General features: G+C 41.8%; 2 protein-coding genes across 5 annotated transcripts; both read left to right on the top strand.

Moving 5' to 3' along the window:
• The first annotated feature begins 198 nt into the window (after positions 1-198).
• LOC111219936 (LIM domain-binding protein 3-like) lies at positions 199-14,871 on the top strand. 3 transcript variants are annotated; one of them, XM_022742795.1, is made up of 9 exons: positions 199-494; positions 4,494-4,645; positions 5,188-5,263; positions 9,293-9,315; positions 10,863-11,060; positions 12,181-12,204; positions 13,466-13,632; positions 13,798-13,834; positions 14,647-14,871. In XM_022742795.1, the coding sequence occupies exons 1-9, from the start codon at positions 399-401 to the stop codon at positions 14,741-14,743; spliced, it is 870 nt and encodes a 289-aa protein (XP_022598516.1). In that variant the 5' UTR covers positions 199-398; the 3' UTR covers positions 14,744-14,871. The 3 variants fall into 3 exon arrangements, with proteins under 3 accessions (XP_022598516.1, XP_022598518.1, XP_022598517.1); XM_022742797.1 differs by lacking the exon at positions 12,181-12,204; XM_022742796.1 differs by lacking the exons at positions 9,293-9,315; positions 10,863-11,060; positions 12,181-12,204 and adding an exon at positions 5,739-5,977 and having other exon boundaries at positions 200-494.
• A 3,180-nt stretch (positions 14,872-18,051) lies between these two features.
• Positions 18,052-26,475, top strand: LOC111220172 (synuclein-like). 2 transcript variants are annotated; one of them, XM_022743167.1, is made up of 6 exons: positions 18,052-18,428; positions 22,257-22,298; positions 23,303-23,430; positions 24,419-24,436; positions 25,428-25,469; positions 26,301-26,475. In XM_022743167.1, exons 1-6 carry the CDS (start codon positions 18,308-18,310, stop codon positions 26,307-26,309), a joined length of 360 nt encoding a protein of 119 aa, XP_022598888.1. In that variant the 5' UTR covers positions 18,052-18,307; the 3' UTR covers positions 26,310-26,475. The 2 variants fall into 2 exon arrangements, with proteins under 2 accessions (XP_022598888.1, XP_022598890.1); XM_022743169.1 differs by lacking the exon at positions 24,419-24,436 and having other exon boundaries at positions 18,053-18,428.
• Positions 26,476-26,649: the final 174 nt, after the last annotated feature.

Here is a 26,649-nt window from a genome sequence, read left to right on the forward strand (position 1 = left end):
ATTCAGCCATGTCTCAGCTTGACTCTGTGCTTTCTCTGTGTGTGTGTGTGTGTGTGTCTTTCTGCACACGTGTGTATTTGTGTGCACAAATGCATGCCTGTGTGTGTGTATGTGTGTGTCTGTATTTGTGTGTGTGTGTGTCACAGAGGTTCCACAGCACCTGACCCACCCACCCACCACCACCACCACCACCACCACCCCAGGGTGTTTGTCCTGAGTGCTGGGAGCAGACGGGGATAGACGGTAGTGAAGCCAGGGCTGACGGACGGAGGAGGCGCCGGCTGGGACAAAAAGGATAGCAGGGGAGGAACGGAGAACAAGGGCACGCCGAGCAGGAGGAGAAAACCACACAGCCAGCAGGAGTTGCTAGCAGGAGGAGTGTTGACATTTAACCGAAGATGAGTACGTACACAGTGACTCTGAATGGCCCTGCTCCATGGGGCTTCAGACTACAGGGAGGAAAGGACTTCAACATGCCACTCACCATCTCCAGGGTAAGGACAGAGTCACCCTCACAGGCTCAGATGTGTTGTGACAAAGCAACTTACAAGAAAAAGAAAAAGCAACAAGTGGTGTGACACTGACAAAATAACTCACAAACAAGGGCAAAGTGATAATCTGCTGTGCACCGGTATTGTCACGTTAGGATGAAATATGACATAATAGTGCACCCATGATTTTAAATTGAAACTTCAGCACTCACCATGGTACACTGACTGTCTGACTTTGTCAAACTGATCTACTCAAAGATAATAAAAACCAACATACACATGCACAGTAATGTAAACACAGACCTCATCACGCCTAACTCGTCCCTCTAACTTCAAAAAGCTTCACCTTCATCACATTTCCTGCTTGAAGCGTCATGTTGATGATTTGCAGGTGAAAAAATGTGTAGGTGTCTCAGAAAAAACCACATTATGTTGAAAAGTTTATGTTTTTTTTTTAGACATCTAGGTTATATCTAACTACTGCTTCAACTTTTAAATGACTGAAAGTGAAGCAGGTTTATAAATGGACCTCCTACACAGTAAGATACAGTCCCTCAAACAATTAAATTTGACCTAGATGAGTGAAAACTGTCAATTGTCCAAGCAAATTTGGCTCAGTTTCAATTGGAAATCACCTTTTCACCTGGTTTGACTTTAATGTGTTTGCAAGTTCTCGGCTTCATCAAGCTCATGCCTATGCATGTGCATATGCGTGTGATATGTGTGTGCGCAAGTGTGATTTGTATGTGCGTGTGAGCAGTGGCTGTACAGTGGCCAGTTATGTAATGTTGCTGTACATGATGATGGCAGGGAGGCTCAGATGTAATCTCCAGAGAGATTTCCAGAATAGACCAGCGGTGGAAGGACAGGAATACTTTCACTGGAGTGGAGGAGCTGCTGCTGCATTAGTTAACTTTTACTGCTGTTAGTTTTCATTAAAATTACACTTGGAACAAAAAAAGAGTAAAACTGATACTTTGATTACTTTACATACAAGCTCAAATCTCTCCCCTCTTCCCCTCTAAATTTAACCTTGAAATATCGTAATCAACTAAAGTCACTAAAGTGGAATTCTTTTTTAGCACAGCAGAGTCAAAGAGTGATTATTGAGGTTTTTGAGACTGATTGATTTATTTTAACTGTCAAGTCTCTTAAAAACTAAAGTTAAAGACTTGTTTCTACTCTTGCAAATGACAGCAGACAAAAATATAAGTACTCTATTTTCTTATGTGTGCCATAAAACATCCTCCACCCTCAGTTTAGATAAAGAAGATATTCTTGAATATAATAAGAGTGCAAGAAAACTCGGGGCAAATAAAGTTCAGTCTACAAATAACAACAGCAGATTAGTTTTAACTTCTGCAGCAGATAGACAGGGTCTCTCTCTCTCTCTCTCTCTCTCTCTCTCTCTGTCTCTCCCTCTGGCAGCGTTGCTGGTGTATTTACAGCATTTCCTTTAAATAGCATGGGAGGAGATGTGGATGGATGGAGAGAGGTGAGCGAGGAAGCTAATGGCAGCTTGTGTTACCTTCAGTAAGCTTTATTCCTCGCTTATGGTCAGTTTCAGCTTTCGGAGCGGCTCCTGAGTGGACACCGTCACCGTGGAGGAACGGGTGGATGGATGGATGGACAGATGGAGGGTTGATAGAAAGGAAAGGAATGAGGTACAGAGGAGATGGTGTTTACCTGAGTTAGAACAGGGTGGATATTAACTCTCCACCTCCAGCTCCTCACTCCTCAGTCCTGCCTGATGCTCAGCTTTATTATATTGTTAGCTGTGCTATATATGTGCTATATAGCTGTGTGGAGCTGTGGATCAATATAATATACTCTTATATTGTGTTGATCCACAGCTGTTAGTTTATTGTCTTCTGGTCCCAGTCTTAGGCAACTATAGGGGAAGTTTGATGCGAGTCTGGTATGACATTGTGTCACTGGATTTGTATTCATCCTACGGTCATGAAGGACTCTGGCAGGTTAACATAAAACACTTCAGCTTGACGTGACAACTCCGGGTGCTGTTACAGTTTGACGTAACTCAACCGCGGTTTGGATGTCAGCCTACTTTTGCCAAGAACTAAGAAAGGAAAGAGGAATGAAGACGGTGAATTCCTTACATCTTGTTAGTCACATTTAAACGCCGGCCATGAAATATGTGACAAAATCAAACTGGTTTGCTCCTGTCCAGTGATTTTACATGAGTATAATCGAGAGTGTGAGAGAAAGAGTGTCGTAGTTGCAGTGATGAAAAGCTGCTAAAATACAGTAGCACCCCTAATCCTAACTCTCAATATGTGTCATCCATGTCACTTCAGTCTATTTACATACTCTCATGAGGCTGAGATATTTCTAAGTGAATGAAAACAGCTCTCCGGTCTCTGATTGGCTGCTGTCATGAGCTTGTGCACGTGGGAAAAGTGAGAAAATATCCAGACTGACTGTGTCTTTTTATGGACTGATCTAATGCATTTCGACACACTATAAAACGTGCAAGAAACACAAGAAAAATGTCCTTGCTCAAACTCCAACACTGTCCAAGGTAGCGCTGCTCTGTCTCTCTGTCTTTCTTCTCCATCTTCTGTTTGTCATCCAGCACATCTGAAGTATTTGATTCATATGAAAACATGCATGGCAGAGTGCTCGGGTGGTGTCATGTGTCTACATGTGTGTTTGATTACACAGAGGCCACCGTGCTGAAATCACGTTATCACCTTGCTGCTGTAACTTTGCTTTCTACACACACGCACACGCGCGCACACACACACACACACACACACACACATAATGACTGGAATTAAAATACTAAAGAAAGAAACACGTGCAAATAGCAAACACCAAGAAGGAGAGAGTTTGACAGGGGGAACAAAGACGAGTGACAGTGTGAGAAAAGCCCAACTGAGAGAAATGGAGACAAATAAAAGAGAAATGTGGTTTGTAGAGAGGAACACTATTATTAATGTAAACAGAAAAAAGGGATAAGATCAAGGAAGTCGTGAATGAATGTCAGCAGCAGGTGTGTGGGAGGGGTGTGGTGTGTGTGTGTGTTTGGGGGACGGCAGTGGGGGCTCAGCTGGGTCAATCACAGTCAAGCCGCAGGCATCAACAGCGCTGCTTATTTTTAACTCTAACGAGTTGACTGTAAGCCTAGACCCAGTACTGTATGCCCCAGGCCTCAGAGCTCAGTTCAAACCTCCTCTGTGTGTAGTTTAACCACTGAAGTCTGGCTTTGCAGCACAGCCAGCAGAGTAACTAGTCAGCTGAAGGTCAATAAAACATGGATGGCTATTGAAAAGAAGTGTAAAAAAAAAAGAAAAAGTTTTTAGTTTAGTTTCTCAATCCTTTTACTTTATATCCCCGTCCTCATCCTGTTTTAGCCTGTACACCATTTTCACCTTCTCAATCCACATTAGAAATAAGATAATTCTGTCCTGCACATGCTATGGCTGTTTTAAAAGAACTCTCGCTGCTTTTCTGCCCATCCATCTCACTGATAAAGAGCCGTATTTGCTGCGGTGGAGACTGATTAGACTGTGAGATAAAATGTGGTTCCACTCTGCCCATCACCCAAACACTGAAACTTTTATCCAGGCACTTCACATGCAGATCGGATGGATTAGTTTATTTTGCTTCATCAACTTTTTTTCTTCTTTACCTTTAAGCTTCTTTCACTGAGCTGCTACATTCACAGCATAAGTGCTACGCGGAGTGACTCAAAGATGAAATCACACGTCAGCTGAGCTGTAAAGCTGTTTTGACCTGGAGTTTCAGGCAAAAATGAACAGTCAAATTAACAAATTTCATTTAAATTTTTCTGATATGCATCGAACACTCTTAGGTTTTTCATTCACATCCACTTTGGGGAACTAATCCAGCATCCACAAATATTTACTCACTCTGTAACATATTTTTGTGTTTGTGTAAGTGCGGTTTAGCTTGCGTGTTTCCTGAGGAATCTGTGTCAGTGGTCCTTGTGTGACCTGCCCTGTTGACCCCCCTCCATAGATAACTCCGGGCAGCAAGGCGGCGGGCGGCAGCCTGACCCAGGGCGACATCATCTCAGCCATTGATGGGGTTAGCACTGATGGGATGACGCACCTGGAGGCCCAGAACAAGATCAAGTCTGCCACCACCAAACTGGTGCTCACCATGCAGAAGTAAACAAGCAGCACACTTACACCGAAAACACCCGTCCACACAAACTTCAGTAGATGATGCAGAGGGAACTTTCAAGGTCCTGGTGCTGGATAATGTTAACCTCAGACAGAAAAGGATGTGTGATAAATCAGTGTCTTCAAAATAGCCACAAATGCTGCTTCACACATGTTTTAAGACACATACAAATACAAAAAAAGTTTAAGCAACTTTTAACCCTCTGGAAAATCCAGAATATACTGTAAAAATATGCAAATATATTTCATTTTTAAAGTTTTACTGCTGGACACATTCTCAGTAAAGTTACCAGTTTCATACTGGTCAACAATTGGCTCCTAAACTACTTGTGATGTCACAAAATCTTATTTGCATACACAAGCTAAACTCAGATTTAATGTGAGAACAGAAAAAACTTTCCCCCCCTCAACAGATGAATGTGAAAACAGTCCTCTAGTGTCACACATCACTCTGCTGTGAATACAAAAAAAAGCACCTAGGAACAATTCATTTCAAAGGCCATAATACTTTGTTGTCTAATCTACAGATCAAGACGCCCTGCACCAGTTCCCACAGCAACTCCAAGAATGGACTCACCCATGCCAGTCATCCCCCACCAGAAGGTATAAACACCCACAGTGTCCTCAAGTAAACACATAGAAAACATCAACACACACAAAATACCACTTATCCATACAACCATAATATGTATGTCTGCATACTTGTGCATATTTCTACATGCGTCTGTCATTCCTGTTCTGTATTCTTGTCCTGTGTTTGTGAGAACATCATCTTTACAACTCTTTAATGGTGCCACCAGGCAGTGTCCTGCTGCCCTCTAGTGTAAAATATTCTCAGTGCAACTGCAGGGAGTCCTGTGCAGAGGTCAGAGGTCAGCAAACCACAAACACAAATCACATGACAGGAAAATTAGGAAAACACAAGCTGTTCCCTTAAGTCTCATTTAACTATATAGCTTTCTATCTACAATATCTGGACCTCCTCCTGTCTTTTAGGAAGTTAGAAAAGATGAAAGGGGAGATCAGGCCTTTCGGAGAAGTTAAAATGAAAATGTCAGTGTCCTATGAAATTTTCCAGGATAAAAAGCCCTCCGAAAGGAATGACTTCCAAGTGCTTAAAAAAGATCCAGAGCTCCTCTCGACCCCGGTCAAGGTTCCTGCCTCTTCTGCAGCAGCTGCCATATCTCCACCAGGTCAACGGGGGCAGTACAATTCCCCGATCGGCCTCTACTCTCCTGAAACTCTCAAAGAAATGATGCTGATGCAGGGCAAGTTAGGAGAAGGGTCGGCAGCTGCCGGGGGAGTTTCATCGCTGGGGTAGGTTACCAAAAGGACATTTAACCTCCGGTTATGTAACACTGAGAGGAGGTGATTTAACTCCTTCAGGGATCACCCCTAAAACCAACACACCCACAAACTAATGTAAGAAAATTTAACATTCACTCTAGAGGAGTGGAGTCACGCCTTTGTTTAACCTCACATTAACAGGACCATGATGAGAAAATATACTCAGAACTTTCCATCGCAATCCCAACATTCATTCCTCTCACACGTGGCACTATTTTGGGAGCGTACACACAAACATACCTGGACTGCATCCAGGTAACAGAATAGCAAGAGATCAGACTACAGGGTCATTTGATGATCTTTATTACAGGCAGATCTGAGAGACTGAACTAAAGGTCGAGTGGCCTCAGCGCCCCATTCAAATGTTTTCTGATGCTGTCAAATTCGACTGAAATTCAAGTCGTCATGGTTGGAAGACGATATAAATGAGCCTCTTGGTTTCATCAGTTCTTGTGAATGGTACAGACCCATGTATTGTGAAATAAAAATGAAACTGGGAAGATGATGTTGCAAAAAGGAAATCTTTTTAAAGAACTCTTTTTTGCTGTTTCAGCTCCCTGATTTCCCTTTTTGTGGCTTTTTATCTTCGAGCAAACATGTCTCCCCCCGTCCTCAGTTGCTGATGGGAACACAAAGCCCAGAGAAGAGTACTTATTCCTGTCTTGCCTGGGGAAGCAGAGACTTGCTTGTAAAGCCTTTTTTTTGTGGGTTGAATTTGCTGTTGAGGTTACAGGAAGGTGAAAATTTGTAACTACGGCTGAGTTAACGTGAGGCAAAAGCATGAATACTCTGAGGTTATTAGAAGTCAAATGTCAAGTGACGTTTTCAAAACTCACAAAACTCATTTAGATTCAGTTTTCTGTCATAAAACTAAGAATAGCAGAGAATATTTGCGAATGAAAAGCTGGAGCCAGTGATATTTTTGGCCATTTTTGCCTTTATTTTCTAACTTCCTCATCTGGATGTTTAAAAATACACCACACATATTTTGTTTTATTTTTAAATAGGGCTCAGTTACTTCCTAAAACAGCTGGGCACTGTTATTTTAGTAGATGTTACTCAGACAGGAGTAAGTAGAGCATTTGTTGTGGACTATTTTCAGCTGTGGATTAATACACATTTGGAGCTGTGGGAAGACTGACTCAAAATACAGTACAGTGCCCATATTCATCATAATGTAGGATCTAGCTTTGATGCTCGCCTCTCTTCCATTCCCCTACAGCGCCAGCAGTGTGCAACACTAGCTAACGTTAGCATAGAAATGGAGTCAGCGACTGTCAACACGAAGGTACAAAAAAAAAAAAAAAATTTTAAGTAGTGAATCCCACCTGGCCAAACAGAAATGTGACCAAAACTATAGTCAACATGGGGTCAAACTATAGTCTTGCAAAGCCAGACCTATCTTAACACTTTGTTTTAGCGCTATGCTAGTGCCGGAGACTCATATATAGTCTAAAATATAGTTTATAGTCAAACTATAATAGTCCAACTTTAGTTACCTCATCTATCAACATGATGCCGGTCAGTAACGTTCACTCTCATGTATGTCATGTTACTGTTTTGGATTCTGGCTGATGCCTATCTACGGAGCGCGAGCACATGCGCAAGCATCAGGATGCTGACTGCAGTTCAGTTAACGGCCACCGGTATCATTAATAACAAGGACTTTCTGAATGTTACATATAAGACTTTTAGGTTGTGGCCTCTGGTGAGGGAAATCTCCTCAGTGGGATGGCATGAGTTTGGGTGAAGTCATGGAATACTTGTGGAGGTTAATTAAAGGCGTAATCTGCCTGGCCTCTGACATATAACATCCAGGTATCAGTCTCCACTAATGTGTTCCCCCTCTGGAGCTGAGCTGCTTTACAGTAAGGGCCAAGGGTAAGTCAGGTGTCAGGAAACGTGCTCCAGAAACGACCGCAGGACGATGACGGCAAGTACCATGCCAACGGCCCCACCTCACCCGGTACATGGAGACTCTGATTCCTTTGGCACACACACTCACACACACACACACACACACACACACACACACAGGAGAGAGCAGCTGTTGTACATGGTCATGGAATGTTCCGCTCCGATTACACACCATCATCCTGAATCCCCTGAATGCCTCTTTTCCAAACCTGAGATAAGACCCCCCCTGTCTGTAGGGAGATGTCTCACATGTGAGGTGCTGCCGAGCACGTTCCACCTCACCTACTGTACCCTGAACACATCTGTGTACTGTATGGAGAGCCAAAGTCATGACACTAGATCCAGGTTTTCCTCCTGAAAAAAGCCTGTTCCTGGACTTTACTTTCCATATTTTGAGACAAATCAGCATCGAATACAGCACTAGGTCGATATAAATAAAACTCTTATTTCTAAATTTTTTTTTTCAAAATTACTAATTGTAATTTCTGCTGTTTCCAATAAAAAACAAATACTGAATAAACTAAAACTAAAACTATTATATCATTTTTCGAAGAACTACAGCCCTTTTCTAAACATACTGGTTGAAACAAGCCACACGACATATACTGCTGAGAAAGATGCCAAGGCTGTAAATTTTAATTATAAAATCTCAATGGGATTTTGAATGAGGTTTTCTCACCTCTGGAAGTTCCAGTTTCACTTTGGTTCCCTATTGACGCATTGGTCGGCTGATTTATGTGTTGCACTCTCAAGCACCGCCGCCATTACTGCAGTGGCTGCGTGACGATCAACACATTTCACTGAGTTATTGACTCCTAAAGTGATAGTTTAAAACAAACATTAAGATACGTTCTCTTTTCGATCTCCACTGTCTGGATGTGTAAGTGCAGGAATGACTTAGAAGAAGTTCACGATTTACTAATCAGGAACACATGATAGTCAGATTTCGTAGATTAAAAGGTGAAATCCTGCAGTGCTGCAGTAATGGCAGCTTCTCTACTTCTGCCCGGATTCGTGGCTGCAGTTCTGACATAAGTGGATCAGGTGGTTCGTGTTGTGTTTGTGTATATTTGTGTCTGTTCTGTGCTAAATGTGTCTCTGCAGACCACCCCCCTCCTGCCCTGTGTCATGTGATTGAGACACTTCTGCCCTTGTCAGTCACTCCTGATGATGCAGGGGAAGCTGGGAAATATAGCCATTGCTATTCTTACCTTTACATGGGATTACAGGATAGCACTGATATTTGGATAGTTTCCCACAGACACACGGTGCCATTGTTATCACCAAAATACCACTGGTGATTCATTACATTCTCTCCCTCTCTGTCTGCCTCTGTCTGTCCGTCCGTCCCTCTCTGGTGTGTTTCAGGTTATCGCAAACACAGCTGCAAAGTCAGTACCGTCACATTTGCCAGTATTCAATGTGCATGAAGTATGCCTCGGTAGAGAGAGTATACGTTTTTAGAGATCTGTCGCTAGTGATTCTGGTGTGAAGTGAAGTTGTGTCCAACATGGATTCATGTGTGTGAAGCTTCCATGTAACTGTAACAGCATATTGCGTGTGCTGGTCATTTGTTTCTTCGGGTAACGGCAACATGTTATTAACAGCACCTGGTCCCCTGAAGTGAAAAGTAAAAGTACATCTACTCAAGTACTGTACCTCAGTACGGTTTAAAGGTGCTACTTCACTTGAGTAAACTGTGTGAGACTTCCTACTTTTCCTTCACAACATTTCACTCATTCGTCTAAATCGATAAAGATTTTACAAAACATATTTTACGAAATCATAGTTTATAAACTGAAAATTAAACTACCTACAATTACAGTATATGGAGTAGGTTGATTTTAACATATGTAGAGTAACATACATATTAATACAGTTTAAAGGAAGCAAAATGAATGCTTTTATTTTGAATACTTGAATATATTTAATACCAATACTTGATGATATGTTTTTCACCTCTGCTTGTCCTCTTTAGCTTTCATATTCATTGTGTGAATATGAATCTATTTACAGTTCATACTGTGAATAAATGCATGAGCAGTAGTGTGTATCAGTAAAACGTCCTCTGCGCCGTGTGAATGTCATTATGCATCATTTGAAAAAAAAATGCAGATAATGATCTGTCCAGTGGTCCTGTCAGTCTGGCCTGGTGGTTGTTGTGATAAATTAGCATGTTTGGTTTTCTTTGGACTGGTGTGTCAGCTTTATCGCTGTTTTCCTTTAGTAAGTGTTAAGTAGTTGTTAAGCTGTGAATCAGGTTGGATTAAGCCTCTGTCCCAGCTCCACACTACACAGTGATGCTAAACAGGATGCATTATGTACTAATACATTATATGTTAGTATATTTTTTTTATTTTAAAAGTTAGCATACAACAAAATACATATTGTGCCCATTCACCGCTCCTATCCCTCCATCCACTAGAGGGTGCCTTCGTCAGCATTACTGCCATCTGCCATCTTTTTTTTTTTAAGTCTAGATTGTTTTGTTTTCAGTTTTTCTATTATTCTCATTGTTGTCTCGGAAAATAATCTGCATCCTTGAGGGAAAAAAGTAACTTTAAATACACTGAATTTTAAGAGTTTTCTAGTAGGCACACCCTTCAACCTCAAAAAATGCCTAAAATGTGTTTGTAGTATGGAACTGGGACATAGTTGAAGTATAGTGTGATGTGCATTTGCTGTGAGTAGGTGAATACAGAGAGTACAAAAAGTTAATATTGAGCGGCACAAATGCCCCCCCTGTCTGTCAGTTGCATTACTTCACGCTGACCCAGTTTCCTCCCTTCACTTTGGTGCTTTCTCTGTCATTTCTCTCCTCTCAAATTCCCTTCTCCTCCCCCTGGCTGTTAACCCTCTCATCTTCACCCCTGCACCTGAAACCTCCTCTTCGACCCACTGACCTCTGACCCCTCCCCCCTCCCTCTGACACTGACAGTGTGGAGTACACTCCCAGCTTCAACCCCATTGCTCTGAAAGACTCAGCCCTGTCCACCCACAAGCCCATTGAGGTGAGGGGTCCGGGTGGAAAGGCCACCATCGTTCACGCCCAGTACAACACACCAATCAGCATGTACTCACAGGATGCCATAATGGACGCCATCGCAGGCCAGTCGCAGGCCAAGGGACACGACAGGTGAGGTCACACAACCAAACTAACCTCCTCTCCAGTATCTTAGGCGCTCTCTCCACTCAAGCACCTGACAACACATCACACTGATCAAAGCGGCTAGTGTGCCGAAAAATTAAAGCGTTGGTTCACCCAAATTACAACAACAAAATAATCCATTCTTTCACACATGGGCTGCTACAGCATGTAGTCAAGCAGAGAGTTTTGGACCTCTTTGTCTAGGTTTTATCTTTGTCTAAGATTTGTGCCTCCACCCTCAATATAATGTTGGTAAAAGAAATGTCTCGTAGATACTTACAGCACTGAAAATCTATGTATAAAAAAAATTTGCAATGACACATCGTTCCAGAAACAGTATCCTGGCCTCTCTCTTTCTATCTCTCTCTCTCTCTCTCTCATTCCAGTTTTTTTGGGTGTCCAATATTTTGAAAGTAAAAGTCCTGTTTAGTTTTTGTATAGTAGGTGTTAAATGCAGCAGTTCCAAGTATGTGATCCTTAAAGAAAAGTCTAGCTACAAAAATCTAAAACAAAACAAACAACAAACAAAAGTTATTAACAAAATTAGCTGAGCTCATTGGTATTGTAGTTTTTTTTGGAGCCATTCACTGCCCCAAACTGATTATTAATGTATTATTATTAATAATGTATTACTGATTATTATGAGTATTTAAATAAAGTGAATATTAATTAAAACTGATGGTCATAACCTAAATCTTTAGTTTCATTAAATTATCCAGGAGACTCAGGGAATCCAGGATCCTTCCTGGACCAGCAGCTCAAATCTTGCAGATGGGTATCTCACAAGCTCTGCAAAAAAAAAAAAAAAAAAAAAAAGGAAGAATTTTTTTTCTAATTTGGTTGAACCAACCCTTTAAGATACTTTGCCTGAGAAGCCCAAACAAAAAGCAGCTTTTAAACGTATAGAATACCTTGAGCTGCTACAACTCGGATGTCTACTCTACTGTACGTATGGCCGGGCTTTTCCTTGTTGTCCGTGTTCGTGCCACGTACTCCTCCCTGCCTTTCACCCACTTTCCTCTGCTCATTCCATCCACAACCAACCAACCACACCTGTGCTGTCCTGCACCCATCCCTTCCCATCTTCCCTTCCCGGTTGTGACCCCAGTGAGGAGGCGGGCTCCCCCCTGGCGTAAGTACAGCAGCGCTCCTTTTCCATCCTGCCTCGCCTCATACATGTGTCTCCTTCGTCTCATGATTTCATAACAGCTTGTGCATTGCTCCATATGTCACATACACTAATATCAAACTGAAAATGTTCCTCGGCATCTATTTATCTATTTTAATGTGTTCATGTTTTTACATCTGTTCCTGACGTGTTACGTGTCAAACCAAGGTGTTTGATGAATAAACTCACTAACCACAAGGGCATCATGGACTGGTTATATGTGTAGAAGTACTTAGAAGTACTTTGGTCAGAGTGTGAGAGTGCAAGTCATGTTTGGGTCCTTTTTGGAGTCCTCAGCTGAAGAAAAAGCAGCCAACAGCATCAAAGCCTGAGGAACCTGATGGGATTTCATGGCATGGGAATGTTCTGAGTATCGAATCACAGGTTTTCAAACAACTACTACCCGATCAGTATTGACTGACTTTTCTAACACTCATTAAAGAATGCTGAAAAAACACTATTCAGTTATATTGCTGTGTAAACTCACTCCAGTATTTACCATGTCCTGTACACTACTGACACCTCCCGGGATAAACCATGGGACAACACGTGTACAGTGAATGTAAACGATGAACAAACAGACTGTACTGTTTCATCTCAACAACCTCTACAGCTCTCATGTAACAATACATTGACGCTCCCTAGTGGTACTTTAAGGAAAAGACACCATGACCGGAAAGCAACACACAGACTGCAACACTCTCACGTTCACCGATATTATTGCTACAAACAAAAACCTTTGTAATTAGAATAATTCGAAAAATGCATAAACACACCATGAAATGTGAAGTTAAAATACTTGGGAGCAACTTAACATCACCTGAAAGTTGTTGCATTTCTGACCACACCAGTCATCAGTAATGATGAAGTGATGTGTGGTCAGAGGTACATCAGACTTGAAACTTGAAACTACTGCTGAAATATTAGTGCCAATATATATAATATCCTTCTACCATAAGTTAACAGGCAGGTACCATCCATTCTTTTTTATGCCCTGGAGGAAGGAAATGCAGTTTTGTCAAGTTTGAGGCTTAGGACAACTTGACCTACAGGGTAAGGGTTAGGGTTAGGGGTAAACATATTTGGTATCTTAGAAAATGCTTAACCCTTCCTGTATGTTATTAACTTTTTAATTCTCCCAGTTTGAGACACAGAATGAACATACCCAAATATACTCAGAAAAGATAGACGTAATAGAACTCTAACAGTACTCTCCACCCTGCAGTGTTCTGCCTGTCAAGGACCCTGTGGTAGACTGTGCATCTCCGGTGTACCAGGCAGTGATCAGGCCAGGAGAGGTAAACCAGGACATGTCTGAGTGGGCTCGTCGCGCTGCCAACCTGCAGTCCAAGAGCTTCAGAATGCTGGCCCACATCACTGGCACTGAATACAGTCAGTACATTGACTACTTTCTTTTTCTTCTTTATTCCATCCTGTGGCTGTCCATACTTTCTCTCTTGACCTTCTTGATACTCATCTCTGCTAATCCTCACTTCTTGTCCAAACTCAGTTATCGTCTCATTAGTGAGTCCTTAACAAGTGTCTCTCTCCATACAGTGCAAGACCCAGATGAGGAAGCCCTGCAGAAGTCGAGGTAAGGAGGAGTTGTTACAGACGCCTCACTTTTGCAGACTGCAGCACTTCAGTTTTGCATGCAACTTTTTTTCCTGGATACATAATAATAACACTTGCTCATGTCCAACATTTTGCAATCTGCTCATTTGCTCTTCATTAGATGAGAAAATCGAAGTCACTCTCATGTCTGTACTGTAATTAAGCTACGAGACTGTGCTCCCATAGGTCGTTTGTGCAAGCAGCTTGTCACGACCCATAGTTAACGCTTTATTAAGTGACATCTAGTGGTTGTGTGAGACAGCATCAGTCTATCCAGCAAATGCCCCAAAACAACATGTTCATATTCAAGTGACAAAGATAATATCTCTCAAATATTAGCATTACATTTGAACCACTGTGGTATTTTGCCAAATACCTTCAGAGCAACGCTAAGTGTTTTTCATCTCCCGTTGGTTTTTCAAACATTGACAGGTAATTATTTTTCAGGGAAATGAATGCTTACCATTGTGACTCAAATGCAAATACATGAGACAAACTGGGGCTACTCGAGCTTGCTAATTAACTGTTGTGTCTTGTTTGCTGATAGAATCATTTTATGTCAAGACAAAGCCAGGCTAGCTGCCCGCCCCATTTCCAGGCCTTACGCTAAGATAAAAATCTACCAGCTTTATGTGTACTGTACAGACATGAGAGTGCTATCAATCTTCTCATGGAACTCTTGGCAAGAGAGCAAATAAGTATAGCTACTCCAAAATGCTGAGTGATTCTTTTAAAAGAGTAATTAATTGATTACCTGATGTAAGAGTCTTGTCCTTCCTTCCTCACCATCAGGGAGAAGTTTGAGTCCGAGGTGAAAGGGCCTCGCTTTGCCAAGCTGAAGAACTGGCACCACGGACTGTCTGCACAGATCCTCAACATCCAGGAATAAAGAGGAACAGGAGAGAAGAGAGAGAGAGGCAGAGAGGAGGACGGCGACATGTATAGGAGGACATGGACAAAAGCACAGGAGTTAACAGGAAGTGGGGATAAATTATGGAGGAAAAAAAAGGAGCAGCAGGAGGAGAAAACTCCTCAGCGATGTGAGATAGTGTCGTAGACTAGATTAGTAGAATGTGAGGTACTAACTGTTAGTGTGAGAATGCTCTGTGTTCATAAGCTCAAGATTACCTGTCAAATGTATCTGTCCACTGCTAAGACCTGATGTCGCATTTGGGTTCTTCTTGTCTTTCTTTGTTCCCTGTTTGTTTGGGTTCTGTCTCTCTTACATGAAAGGGAAATTGTACAAAAAATAACAAGTATTCAAGTGAAAATGCAGAACTGATGTTTCTTTTATGTCCCCAGTACATAAACCGCATACACAAACGTAGGAACTCTAACACAATCAGCATGCTTGTGAGAAGGCACACATGGACAAACACACACACACATAGAGGTTTATCTACATGCACATATACAATATGTAAAAAAAAATGCACTCAAAAATGTACTGATATCAATGTGAATAAATGTTTTCTTAAAACTATAGAGCTGAGTGAACTGTTGCAAACCCACAAATGAAATGATCGTGTCGCCCTCTGTCTTGGAAATCAAAACTGGAGGCATGGTGCAGTGTCATGATTGATAGAAACATTCCTCAATAAATGAGTCACATTTCCTGTCACTGCTAGTGCCACTGGGATACCAGATGGGCTGTTTTGACTTTGCAAATCAGAGTGTCATTCAAAAGGAGCATCTGATAGCTTTTGACAGGATAATATGATTGCATATTAGCTGGTGGCACCATGGACAGTGACATAGTTATTGTGGCAGGGGGGACAAAGCCTCAAATATACCCTGCATGAGGAGCTGAATATTACTGCTGCTGCATTCTCAGTTTGTCTCTGTTAAATGAATGTGTGACACAAAAGAAGGACATTTTTGATGATGGAGCAGATGAGTTGGACATTCTACCTCTGAGGATTTGATTCATCATCATCATCATCAACCTTTATCTATTGTCTTGGGAATACATTGAGGAACAAACAAAACAAACAAAAACATTAAGATTTCAAAGATTTGAAAGCATTTTCTAAATTGTCCTAATGTTATCAGGGAATTGATATTTAGTGTGCGTTGTAGGTTATCACATGAGTTTTGAGCACAAAATCGATAAGCAGACTTTCCAAATTCAGGGAATATGCAGTGTGATCCAGTCTTGACAGCGTGTTTGATTCAATAGAATTAGCCAACAATATAAAATCATGTCATCTGCATATAAATGAACGTTACAGTTATTTAACGATCAGGTAACATAATGATATAAATTGTGAAAAGGACAGGACCTAAAATTGAACACTGAAGCTGATTGAACATCACCTGTTTGCATCCATAAGCAATCGGGTCACAACCGATATTCAGTAGGTTTTGTAAGACGCTTTTGACAAGTCGATGAACAAAGCAGCACAATGCTTCTTTTAATCCACCGCAGTCACAATATCATTTAAAATTAAATGTTTACTGTATACCTCCAGCAGACACATGGAAACATTAGCATCAATTTTGAGTCATGTTTCTGGCCATCTGTCAAATGTTAGTGTCCCCACCAACTCCTGAGGGACATATCTGGCATTTAGCTAACTAGCTTATATATGTTTGACTTTATTTAGCTTGAAGTCAGCTGCTTTGCTCAGCTACTTTTCAAAAACTTTGTCTGCATGCCATTTGGTGCAGGATTTTTAGATATTTTTTTTTGCTAAAAACAGTTGCCTGCTGGACATGGAAATGACCCTGCTGAGAACAGTGAGACCAAAACAGTGAAGTTGCAGACTGGAAAACCAAATCAATGAGCTGAAAGATACTAAACTGCTCTGTAAATCTGAAGGGAATAGCAAAATTGAGAAATAATTCTGTATGGGTTTGGCACCACTAGCCATTTGACCCATTATTATAATATAAAAATATGGATTAGTGCAGCTTTAAGTCATAGAAATGGGGATTTGAGACTTATAGGACATGGCTGCCATGATGTTTTACTTCCTTAATACCTGACTCCCTACACACTTGACTTGAACCACTGAAAGGACTTGTTCTCAGGTATGTAAAAAAAAACAAAAAAAACACAACTTGAAATGAAAAGCGTTCAAATTCTGTGCATTTTAATGGTCAGCACTCATGACTTGCAATTTGCTTATGAGGATTCTTAACTTGACTTGGATTTGCCCTCTAAAAAGCTTCAGCTCTTCAAGTGATGATTTTTACAGCTTATAATTTGACCAATTATAGTCTGAATAGTCTTTTACATTCTAACCAAACCATCGTTACAGCCACAATGCTGCGTCATGATGTCAAATTTCTTGTGATCACCAGAGGGCAGTACGATTCTGAACATTCAAAGACCCAAAAGACTAGACGTCCTCCTCCATGCAACAGTAATACAGCACTTCATGGCTCAGTGAACTCCAGATAAATCACTTTACCCTTCTCACTTTTACTTCATCAGATATATATGTATACAAGAGAAGTGCCAAGAGTATTATTACACAGCAACAGATTTTATTTTTGCCCACAATTATTTCTCTCTGCATGCTCCCTTTTGATTAAATGGAGCTATGGACATATTAAAAGCATCCACAGAATTGCTGTGCTGCTGAGTCGGCATGTTTGGCAGAAAAAGGACGAGGATGAGGAGGAGGAGGAGGAAGATGAGGAGGGCGGCAGTTGTGACTCATTCAGGTGGAGATGACAAAGCATTTTCTCTTCTCACACAACAATAAAAATGCTCTATTTTCTATTAATCCAATGTAATTCAGATCAGTAATGGTTTACTGACCTTACATCTTCAAAAAGCATAATGCATGAATAGAATAATACATACAACAAACTACCGATACACAATATATAAAGAACTGCATGAAATGAATGAATCACATCTTTCAGACAATCTGTGTGATGCAGTTACAGATTACATGACAAAATCTCACAAGGCATATGATGTGGAAAGAAATCCTCTTCACTTTCCTGTGCTGAAGCTCGGCTGGTTATGTAACAGTTCTCACAAGCTCAGCATCTAGAAAGGTGTGTCCACAGCAACGTGCCAATCAAAATATGCAAACAGCAAACCGGAGGCTGCGCTGAGCATGAGTGAGAATCATCAGGAGGAAGATGGATGAGAGTGGAGGGATGGCTGAGGGGCGGGGTTGCAGCATGACTTGAAAATGCTGCAGCATCCGGCCGTCTCTCCTCCTCTTCGCTCCATCTCGTGCATACCGGTCGTTCCCTCCCTCCCTCTCTCTCAGTCTGCGTGCTGTAGCCCTGCTGTGCGGTCCTCTCAGCCCTCTGTTGTAGCACCAAAGGGAGGAGGAGCCACCGGCACACACACTCACACACGCATACTCACACAGACACACACGCTCTGACATCTCACATCATCTCTTTCGCACACTCACTGTAAGCACCAGCCAAGCCAGCCAAGGCCCGTTTGGAGCAGGGGAGCCCAGCCGTCTCATCGCCCAAGATGGATGTACTGATGAAGGGGTTCTCCATGGCCAAGGAGGGAGTGGTGGCCGCCGCAGAGAAGACCAAAGCCGGCATGGAGGAGGCAGCAGCCAAGACCAAGGAAGGGGTGATGTATGTAGGTATGTAACACATCCTATCTGTGGAAAGTTGGTAAGTCTTGCGGGGAGATGCATTTATTTTATGGCGCATGTCGTTGCATCATGTGTTTTTGCACCGTTTGAGGTGGGGTCCCATGGGTGTCCATGTCTGGGACATTTTTGAGAGGGGAGCAGAACAGAGGAAGGAGGAGGAAGAGGAGGAGGAGGAAGAAGAAGGGAAAAAAGAAAGAAAGGAGGGGATGGAGTGAGGGCTGGCAGGATACTGCTGCAGGACTGGTGCAGGGCAGAGGGTGGGGGTCTGAAAGACAGAGGGACAGACAGTGTTAAATTAAATACAGCACTGAAGTCCCCTGAGACTCTGCTTATCTGCCTTTTTAAAAATTCATGATAGAGTTGACCTACATTTAGCAGAATCCCATACATTCTTTTGAGGTATATTCATATATATGTTAAAAATAAATGTATAAATTCAAAATAAAAATGTAAGTATGTGAGGACACAGTATTTAAAATAACAAAAAAATTGTGAATTTATACTTTTTAAAGAAGCTTCAGATGCTCAGATGCTGTGTGTTCCTTCTGTTGTATGCTGCACGTTTAAATTAGCTTGAGCAGCAACTGCGTCACATCTCAAGGTTACCCCGAGTGCTAGGCTTTTTAGGCCGCTTGAGAGGGGAGGGAGGGGTGGGGGTGTAAAAGTAAGAAGGTGGGTGAGGAGTCAGCGGAGTGGAAGTCTACATCGCCGTCGCTGTCGTCTGCAGTCTGTCTCTTCAGCACTTTGACTGACTGTCACACAGCAACAGCTTAATGATGATGATGGTGAGAATAGACAAAACAAAGTGTCAATGACACAAGTTGAAAGAGTGGGGGGGGGGGGTGTAGACAGGGAAAGGATCACTTGAGCACTGCAGCAATTTGCCCCCCCCCCCCCCCCACCCCTCCTCAGTCCACTGGATTTTCCTGCCAGTGCATGCTGCTTTGATGACTAACCACCTTCCTTCCTGACAGCTTTTAACCCCCCCATCCCCCACATACCCAAATACCACCAATCTCACCAACCCACCCATTCCAGGGAAAAATGGAAGGATGCAGAGATGCAGGGGAAGAGACAGAGAGAGAAAAGATGGAGAGAGAGAGAGAAAAAAGGGAGGGGTGTTATGTCAGAAAAGGCTTTGAGCTTCTGGTCTCGTGGCTCCGGGATGAACAGATGGAGGGACAGAAAGAGAGAGACAGGTGACATGTCGTGATTGGGGGTGGGGGGGTGGATGATGGAGGCAGTGGAGGGATGACACACACTAGAAAAATGGAACCTGGATGTCCCAGAGAGTACAGGGTGGTGACAAGCTCAGGTAAAGGAGGGTGGAAGAGAGATGGAGAAGGGGAGAAAGGGAAGGAAAAAGGTGGGCGGGTGGGTGGTGGGAATGCAGATCACAGGCGGAAGGAGCAGGAAAAGAAAGAGGGGATGTGATCGCTGAAGTGAAGAGGGTCGATGGCCATGATAAACCATTGTATCTGCCTGCAGCAGAGTGCATACGTCAGCATGTGACAGTATCAAGGTCTGCATGCTCGCTTTGACACACAGGCCAGACGTGGACAGACAGCAGGACGTGATTAAATGGAAATTTTTTTTTTTTTTTTTAAAATCCCTGAACACAAGCTGCCACAAAATAGCTGCAAAAATCTGGTTTTTATGATGTTTTTCTTTTAAGAAATCATCAGTTATATACAATAAAAGGGTTCTAGGTCCTAGATATTCTGCACTGATATTCAAATAAAGCTTTAGTAATTTTTCCAGAAAAGGATTTGTGCTTTAGCTGCCCTGCTATTTATTGAAAAAGATCTATTGGATTTTTTTTGGGGGGTGGGGGTGGGTTTGCCTTTTCATTCCTTATTACTTATAATTAATGCACTGTTTAAAAATATAATAAATAAAAAATTAAAATTCTTTGAGTTTATAGGAGAGATCTTTCTACAAGCCATCAGCTTGTCACCTCTGATGCACAGCTTCCTTTTTATCCGTCTCAATTCATATTATACAATTTACATTCCAGCAAACACATAAGAAATATCAAGACTGATCGGATCTTTCATTAAATATGAGACAGCCTGAGCTTTCATCTCATCAGGACTGTTAAAGCACAAATCCTCCAACGAAAGCCATATTTTTGCACATTTAATACATTATTTCATTATAGGAAAAAGCGTTCACACACTGTAATCCGTGCCATCTTCATTTATTGAGGCAAGCTTTTGATCAGGATTATCATTTATTATCAGGATTATTTCAACAATTGCTTTCTTGTTCTTATTATATGCTCTGCAGTGTCCTGCGCATCACCTTCTGCTGGAATTGTTGCAGTTATCTTTGATCATTTGCATGAAAGTCAAGTTCACATTTCATTTTTTCGTTTGCTCTGTATGATGGTGACAGACAGATCACCACAGGCTTACATACACATATTCAGGGCTCCCTCTGTTGACTGCGAGAAAGAAGCTGTGTCATTGCAGTGTGTGTGTGTGTGTGTGTGTGTGTGTGTGTGTGTGTGTGTGTGTGTGTGTGTGTGTGTGTGTGTGTGTGTGTGTGTGTATGTGTGTGTGTGTGTGTGAGAGAGAGAAAGAGAGAGAGTGTGTGTGTTGGGCTGTGCTGCAGTACTGCTCAGTACTAAGGCACGTGGCTCATGTACCACGGGGAGCGTGCGGAGAGATGGAGGGAAGCGGGAGACAGAGAGAGAACGGGTGGATGCAGGATACAGTAAATGGCAGCATCTGCATCTGCGTAAAAACTACAAAGATACAAAGACAGAACAGTGTGTGTGTGTGTGTGTGTGTGTGTGTGTGTGTGTGTGTGTGTGTTCACATGTTATTCCTCTGATATATTCTTCTTCTCCTTCCTTAGTTTCTACCTTCCTCTCATTATTCTCTTTCATCTTTCAGAGCAGATATTTCTCCCCTGCTATCCCTCACTCTGGCAGATTATATAACCACACTTTAATCTGCTTGGGATCATACTATAGTGAGCACAGGGCTGAGCAGAGAGGGAAATACAGAGGGATGCTACTGTTCACAAGATATTTCCAAAAATAATATTTCCATAAAACACAAAGTTGTCAAGTCAATTGAGCTTGATAGAACAACTTAACTGAGCTCTAAAAGCTGAAAGGGAAAGATAACAGAAAATTCAGCAATCCAGGCAGAAAAAAGAAAAAAAAAAGAAGAAAAAGGACCAAGTTATCTTTGAACACGCAGGAAAAAGCATCAGTCACACTGAGCGGACAGTGAGTGAAAGTAGGTCTTTACATGTATTTTTAGAAAGAGCGATGGATGGGAAGGTTATGTCAGAGTCTAAAGCAAACAGCACACAACAGCAGCTGAGAACTGTTCCAAAACAAACACACAAAAAAAACAAGTCTCATCACACAATTTCAGTTTCTTTGATAATCCTCAACCTGTGTGGCAATTTAAAAATGTCTTTATCAAAGTACAGGTAAAATGAACAGGTGAGAACTGTTAACGCACTGTTAAATGACATTATTATGCTGGCATAATAAGTGAAACCCTTCAATCTAATGATGGAGTTATGATATTGAGGATTAATATTATAACCAGTTTATTATCGTAATGAATAAATTTATAGCATCACCGGTCGGCTGTAACAGACACAGTTTCAGTTAACACGAATACAAAATATATTGGACAAATGTAATTTAACCAAAAAGCTAAAAAAAAAAAACTAAAAAAAATAAAACAAACAAGCAAATGTAAAATATGTTGTTTTTCTATTTAAGCAGGACACATTAGTTACATGTGAATGTACATGAATGTGATTGTAATCTCTCTCTTTGATCCACAGGCAGTAAGACAAAGGAGGGAGTTGTGTCATCAGTAAACACAGGTAAGAAAAGTCCTCGGCCACATAAACCTCACAGTGCAAACCTTGGGAAGGAAATACAGATGTTACTCTACAGCAGTTTCAGAGGTTCAGAGGTATTTTCCCGTCTGACTGTGACTGTGCCTGTGGACATAATGTACAGCTCATACAGCAAAGAAGGGAACACAGGTACCATGTCAGTATTGCTTTTGCTGAAGCACTGAGCACAGTGGATAGTTCCCCAGAAAAGCTGAGAGAAACAGGTGCGCGCGATGCTCTTTGACAGAGGTATGGAGGTTAACTAGACGTACGTTTGCCAAAACAACGAGTTAGTCTTCTTCTCTTAATCTTTGTCTTTCCTCTAACTAAACCAAATAATACTATTTAAAAACACCAGCGATGAAGCATAAGTCTTGCATCGTTTGCTGGAGGATGTGTTCGAGTGTGGCATGGGCTAATTGTTGCCTCATGTGGTTGTTTGGGGGGAAAACACCAACTACTACTGCTAATTACCAGCGGGTGATTCTGCCTTCCAGCCTCAAGGGGCAGTAATGAGACTTTTTACACCATTATGCGGCGAAGAAGAAGCAAAACTAGAAAACGTATTTGGGCAAGGACACAAATGTGAGATTTATGGGCTATTAGAAGTATTTTCAAACAGTATTTTTTGGTTTTATATGAGACTACACTTGACAAGGATGAAGACTGAATAGATTATTTTGGCATTTCTGAGACATTTCTGATTTCCAGCTAACGCCACTAGCTGTACGCTACACCCACAACTACAATCTGCGGAAATACTGTATTTAAATGGGAGTATGGCCTCAGCAAAGACCTTTTTTATCCTGGTTAACATACCACAAATATATGCAATAGTCACAAAGTAACATACAGAGCACAAAGGTCACACATTGGACCAATAGACTACCATGTGTGTGTGTGTGTGTGTGTGTGTGTGTGTGTGACTTGTCAGTGTAAGTGAGTGTGTTTCTGTCTCACCACTAACCGTCCTCCATTCTGCCTCCCAGTGGCCAACAGGACCGTGGATCAGGCCAACATTGTGGGAGACACAGCGGTTGCCGGGGCCAACGAGGTGTCACAGGCAGGCGTGGAGGGAGTCGAGAACGTCGCCGCATCGACCGGGCTGATCAACCAGGTCAGTAACCATGGCAACATGGGGTTATTGTACCAATGGCATCCATAGGATTTTAGTCATTCGCCACCAGTAGCACTAGTTTTTCAGGGATGAGAAAAGTATTACAAAAACATGTCATTGCGCAGACCAACTTCAAACCTGAAGACTCATGAGTCCAGAAGTTAAATTCTGCCTTAAACTGATACTGAATGATCTTGTGGAGACAGCTGGTTTAAGTTCTGCCACTAGATAGAGCTGTTTGTCAAAGAAATCTTATTTTCACTGTTCCCTCACTCAATGTCAATGTTGAATGTTAAAGTAACACGCATCTATCTATTCTGAACAAATGAATTAGGGCTGTAACAAACCATTAGCAGTTATACATTTGATTCATTGTTTTAACTGGAAAATGTCAACAAATATAAAAAAATAGTGAAAAATGTAGATCACAATTTACCAGAGCTCAAGGTGACATCTTCAAATTCAGCAACAGTCCAAAAACCCAAAGATATTCAGTGTAAAATGATAGAAAATCAGCAAATCTTCCCAATGTGTCATGGGTTTTTTATTTTATTTTGACTACTATCATGAACACGGGTTAAAATGATTAATCAGAAGTAAAATGACCAACATAAGCATAACACAAAAAATGGATACCGAAACCTATATGTATTTGCACTTGCAGTTTTTGCCAGGATTAAATCTAGGATCGTTGAAGTTGTACTGTGATTATACAGTTGTTTAATGGTTCGATTTAATTTGCAAGACTAAACATGTTGGCCCCCCTTCTGCTTTTATAATTTGAACTCTGTTGTCAAGCCTTCTTTTCAAATGTTAGATGAGAGAGAATCTAACATTTGTGTCTTTCATGCACGTCTTTCTGTGTCTGTGTGTGTTGCTTCCTTTGTTGAAATATTGTGGCAATGCTTCTGTGTTGTGTGTCGTTCTGTGTAGCTGTTGTTCTCACTTTGTTTATGCTGTTTGTGTCTCATCTGTGTTTCCCTGATAGGAGGAGCCTGTATACGAGGTGCCTATTGGACAGAGCAGTGTGGGGGTCATAGGTCATCCTGGGGTGGGCTGGGGTGAAGGAGAGACAAAGAGGGGGATACCCTGCATGCTACATGCACCATGTTATTAGTTTATTAGGGAACACCTGTGCAATCTAATGCAACAAACCTGCAATAAATCTGACTTTTTGTGCAGATTCATCCTGTTTTGAGGTTGGATTTACTGCAGGAACCTTGCACTGGATTACTTTACATTGCGCAGATGTATTTAATAAACTGGTAACACAGTGTATATTAGCTAATAGCCCACAACAGAGTAAGTGAGTGTCGAAAGAGAAAAGGAAGAACAGAAACCTGCTGTGATGCTTCCCAATTAAAAAGGGCAAATTTCTGCAGTGTTTTAGCTTTGGATAAAAAAAAACTTCCATTAAATAAAAGCATAAAAACATATTACATAATATCTTAAAAGCTTTTACTCTGAGTATTACAATCATTTTCTTCTGACCTCTCAGACGCTCGCTCATTCACGTGGTTTAGGCAACAATAGATACTAAAATGTCTCATTTCTAACCATGTAGCTGCTCCATGTAGCAATAAGTGACACACAAGCTCTAAGCCACATCTCCAGCACGTCAGACAAGCCAGCGAATATACAGTGTTCATGGCATGCGCCAGAATAGCTTCATGCACTGCTCAGGCTGAACAAGGCCTGTGCAGCTGGAGGTTTTATTTCACTCGTATATGCTGTAAAACTCTAATCAACTAACTGACCCCTCCTGGGAAGTGTTTAAAGCATGATAATAAGAGTAACTCAGTCAGCTGTACAGCATGGCCCTTGTAGTCTTAACTGCTTTATTATATCAGAACTGGAGAGAAACGAAAGCTAGATAGATGGCCGTTGGTGCTTTTGGCCCTCCGCCCTGCCATCGCCTCATCCTTTCATCCTCTCAGAAATCCTCCACCTCTTTTCTGTGTCTAATGTATTCTCACTCGTCCTGTTTCCTTGTACAGGGAGAGTACGGGGGAATGGAGCAAGGAGGCGAAGGAGGAGAGGTAAGAGAACAAGTCAGTGAGCTGCTGGGACTAAAGCAGGGCAGCTGCTCAGTCAGATCAAATTATAAGTGACAGTTTAGTGCAGCGTTAATAAGAATGTTTCTCACAGGTAGAAAGTAAATACATTTACTTTCTACCCGTGAGAAACATTGTGCTGCACTAACGTGTGTTGGACATGTCTCTGAGAAGTCAACTCTCAGTATATGTGCACTGGGAGATACAAATTTCCATATCATGCTTACTTAAGTTGCCTACTAGATATATTATAAATGGCTTCACGAAATCCTGCTTGTCCTATTCCCCTTCGCTGAGATTTAACGTGAACACGGAGAAACTCTTTCTCCAGATGAACTTGAAAAACAGATTTCAAACTTTGCACTAACATTATTGTGCACGGTGAAAGTCAAACGTCCAACTGAAAAGACAATAAGCAAAATACATTTTTAAGTGGAGGAAGGACTTTACAGTATCAGTCTATGTTCCAAAATCAAACCAAAGACCTATTAGTAAAACACAGAAATTGATGTTACGATACTCCAAAATTGACTGACATGTTGACAAGTACTGACTGGGACTTTAACAATCTGTAAGGGGCCATTATTTTAAGGAGTGCTTCCACTTTTGATATAGAAGTCATTTTTTTTGCTGCAATTTTTTTTAATGAACTTACAAAAACAAATCAATACTAGTTAACTGTGATTTTGTGGTGATATATTGGATCAGGTTTCCTATCTGAGCATCAAACATTTCCCTTGCTGTTTTTATTCAAATAAAGAATCTAAATAATTTCTCCACCCCTGACACATCCTTCTATCTTCTCCTTCCTTCCAGGGGTATTAGTCGTGTTCAGGACCTCCCCTGCCGTCCTCTCCAGCAGCCCCCCGCTCCCCTCGCCTCGCAGACTCCAGATGTTCAACATATTTTTTTGTGACTTTACGGAACCAAAATCAACTAAAACAGACTCTTCCGGATGCCGCACCTCAGCCCCCTAACCCCCCCTCTGGAGCCCCCCCCCCCCCTCCGTTTTACATCCCTCCCTCCCACCCCACCCCCCAGCAGCCCTCCGTCAGCTGTCTTCACCCCCCTTTTTCCTCCCTTCTCTGATCTTCTGCAGCCTGTAGCTTCTCCTCCACCGCCCGACTTACCCTCACCTCACCTGTGTGTTAGTGTCGTCCTGATA

Source organism: Seriola dumerili, unplaced genomic scaffold (genome assembly GCF_002260705.1).
Source record: "Seriola dumerili isolate Sdu_G_001 unplaced genomic scaffold, Sdu_1.0 BDQW01000068.1, whole genome shotgun sequence".
NCBI lineage: Eukaryota > Metazoa > Chordata > Actinopteri > Carangiformes > Carangidae > Seriola > Seriola dumerili.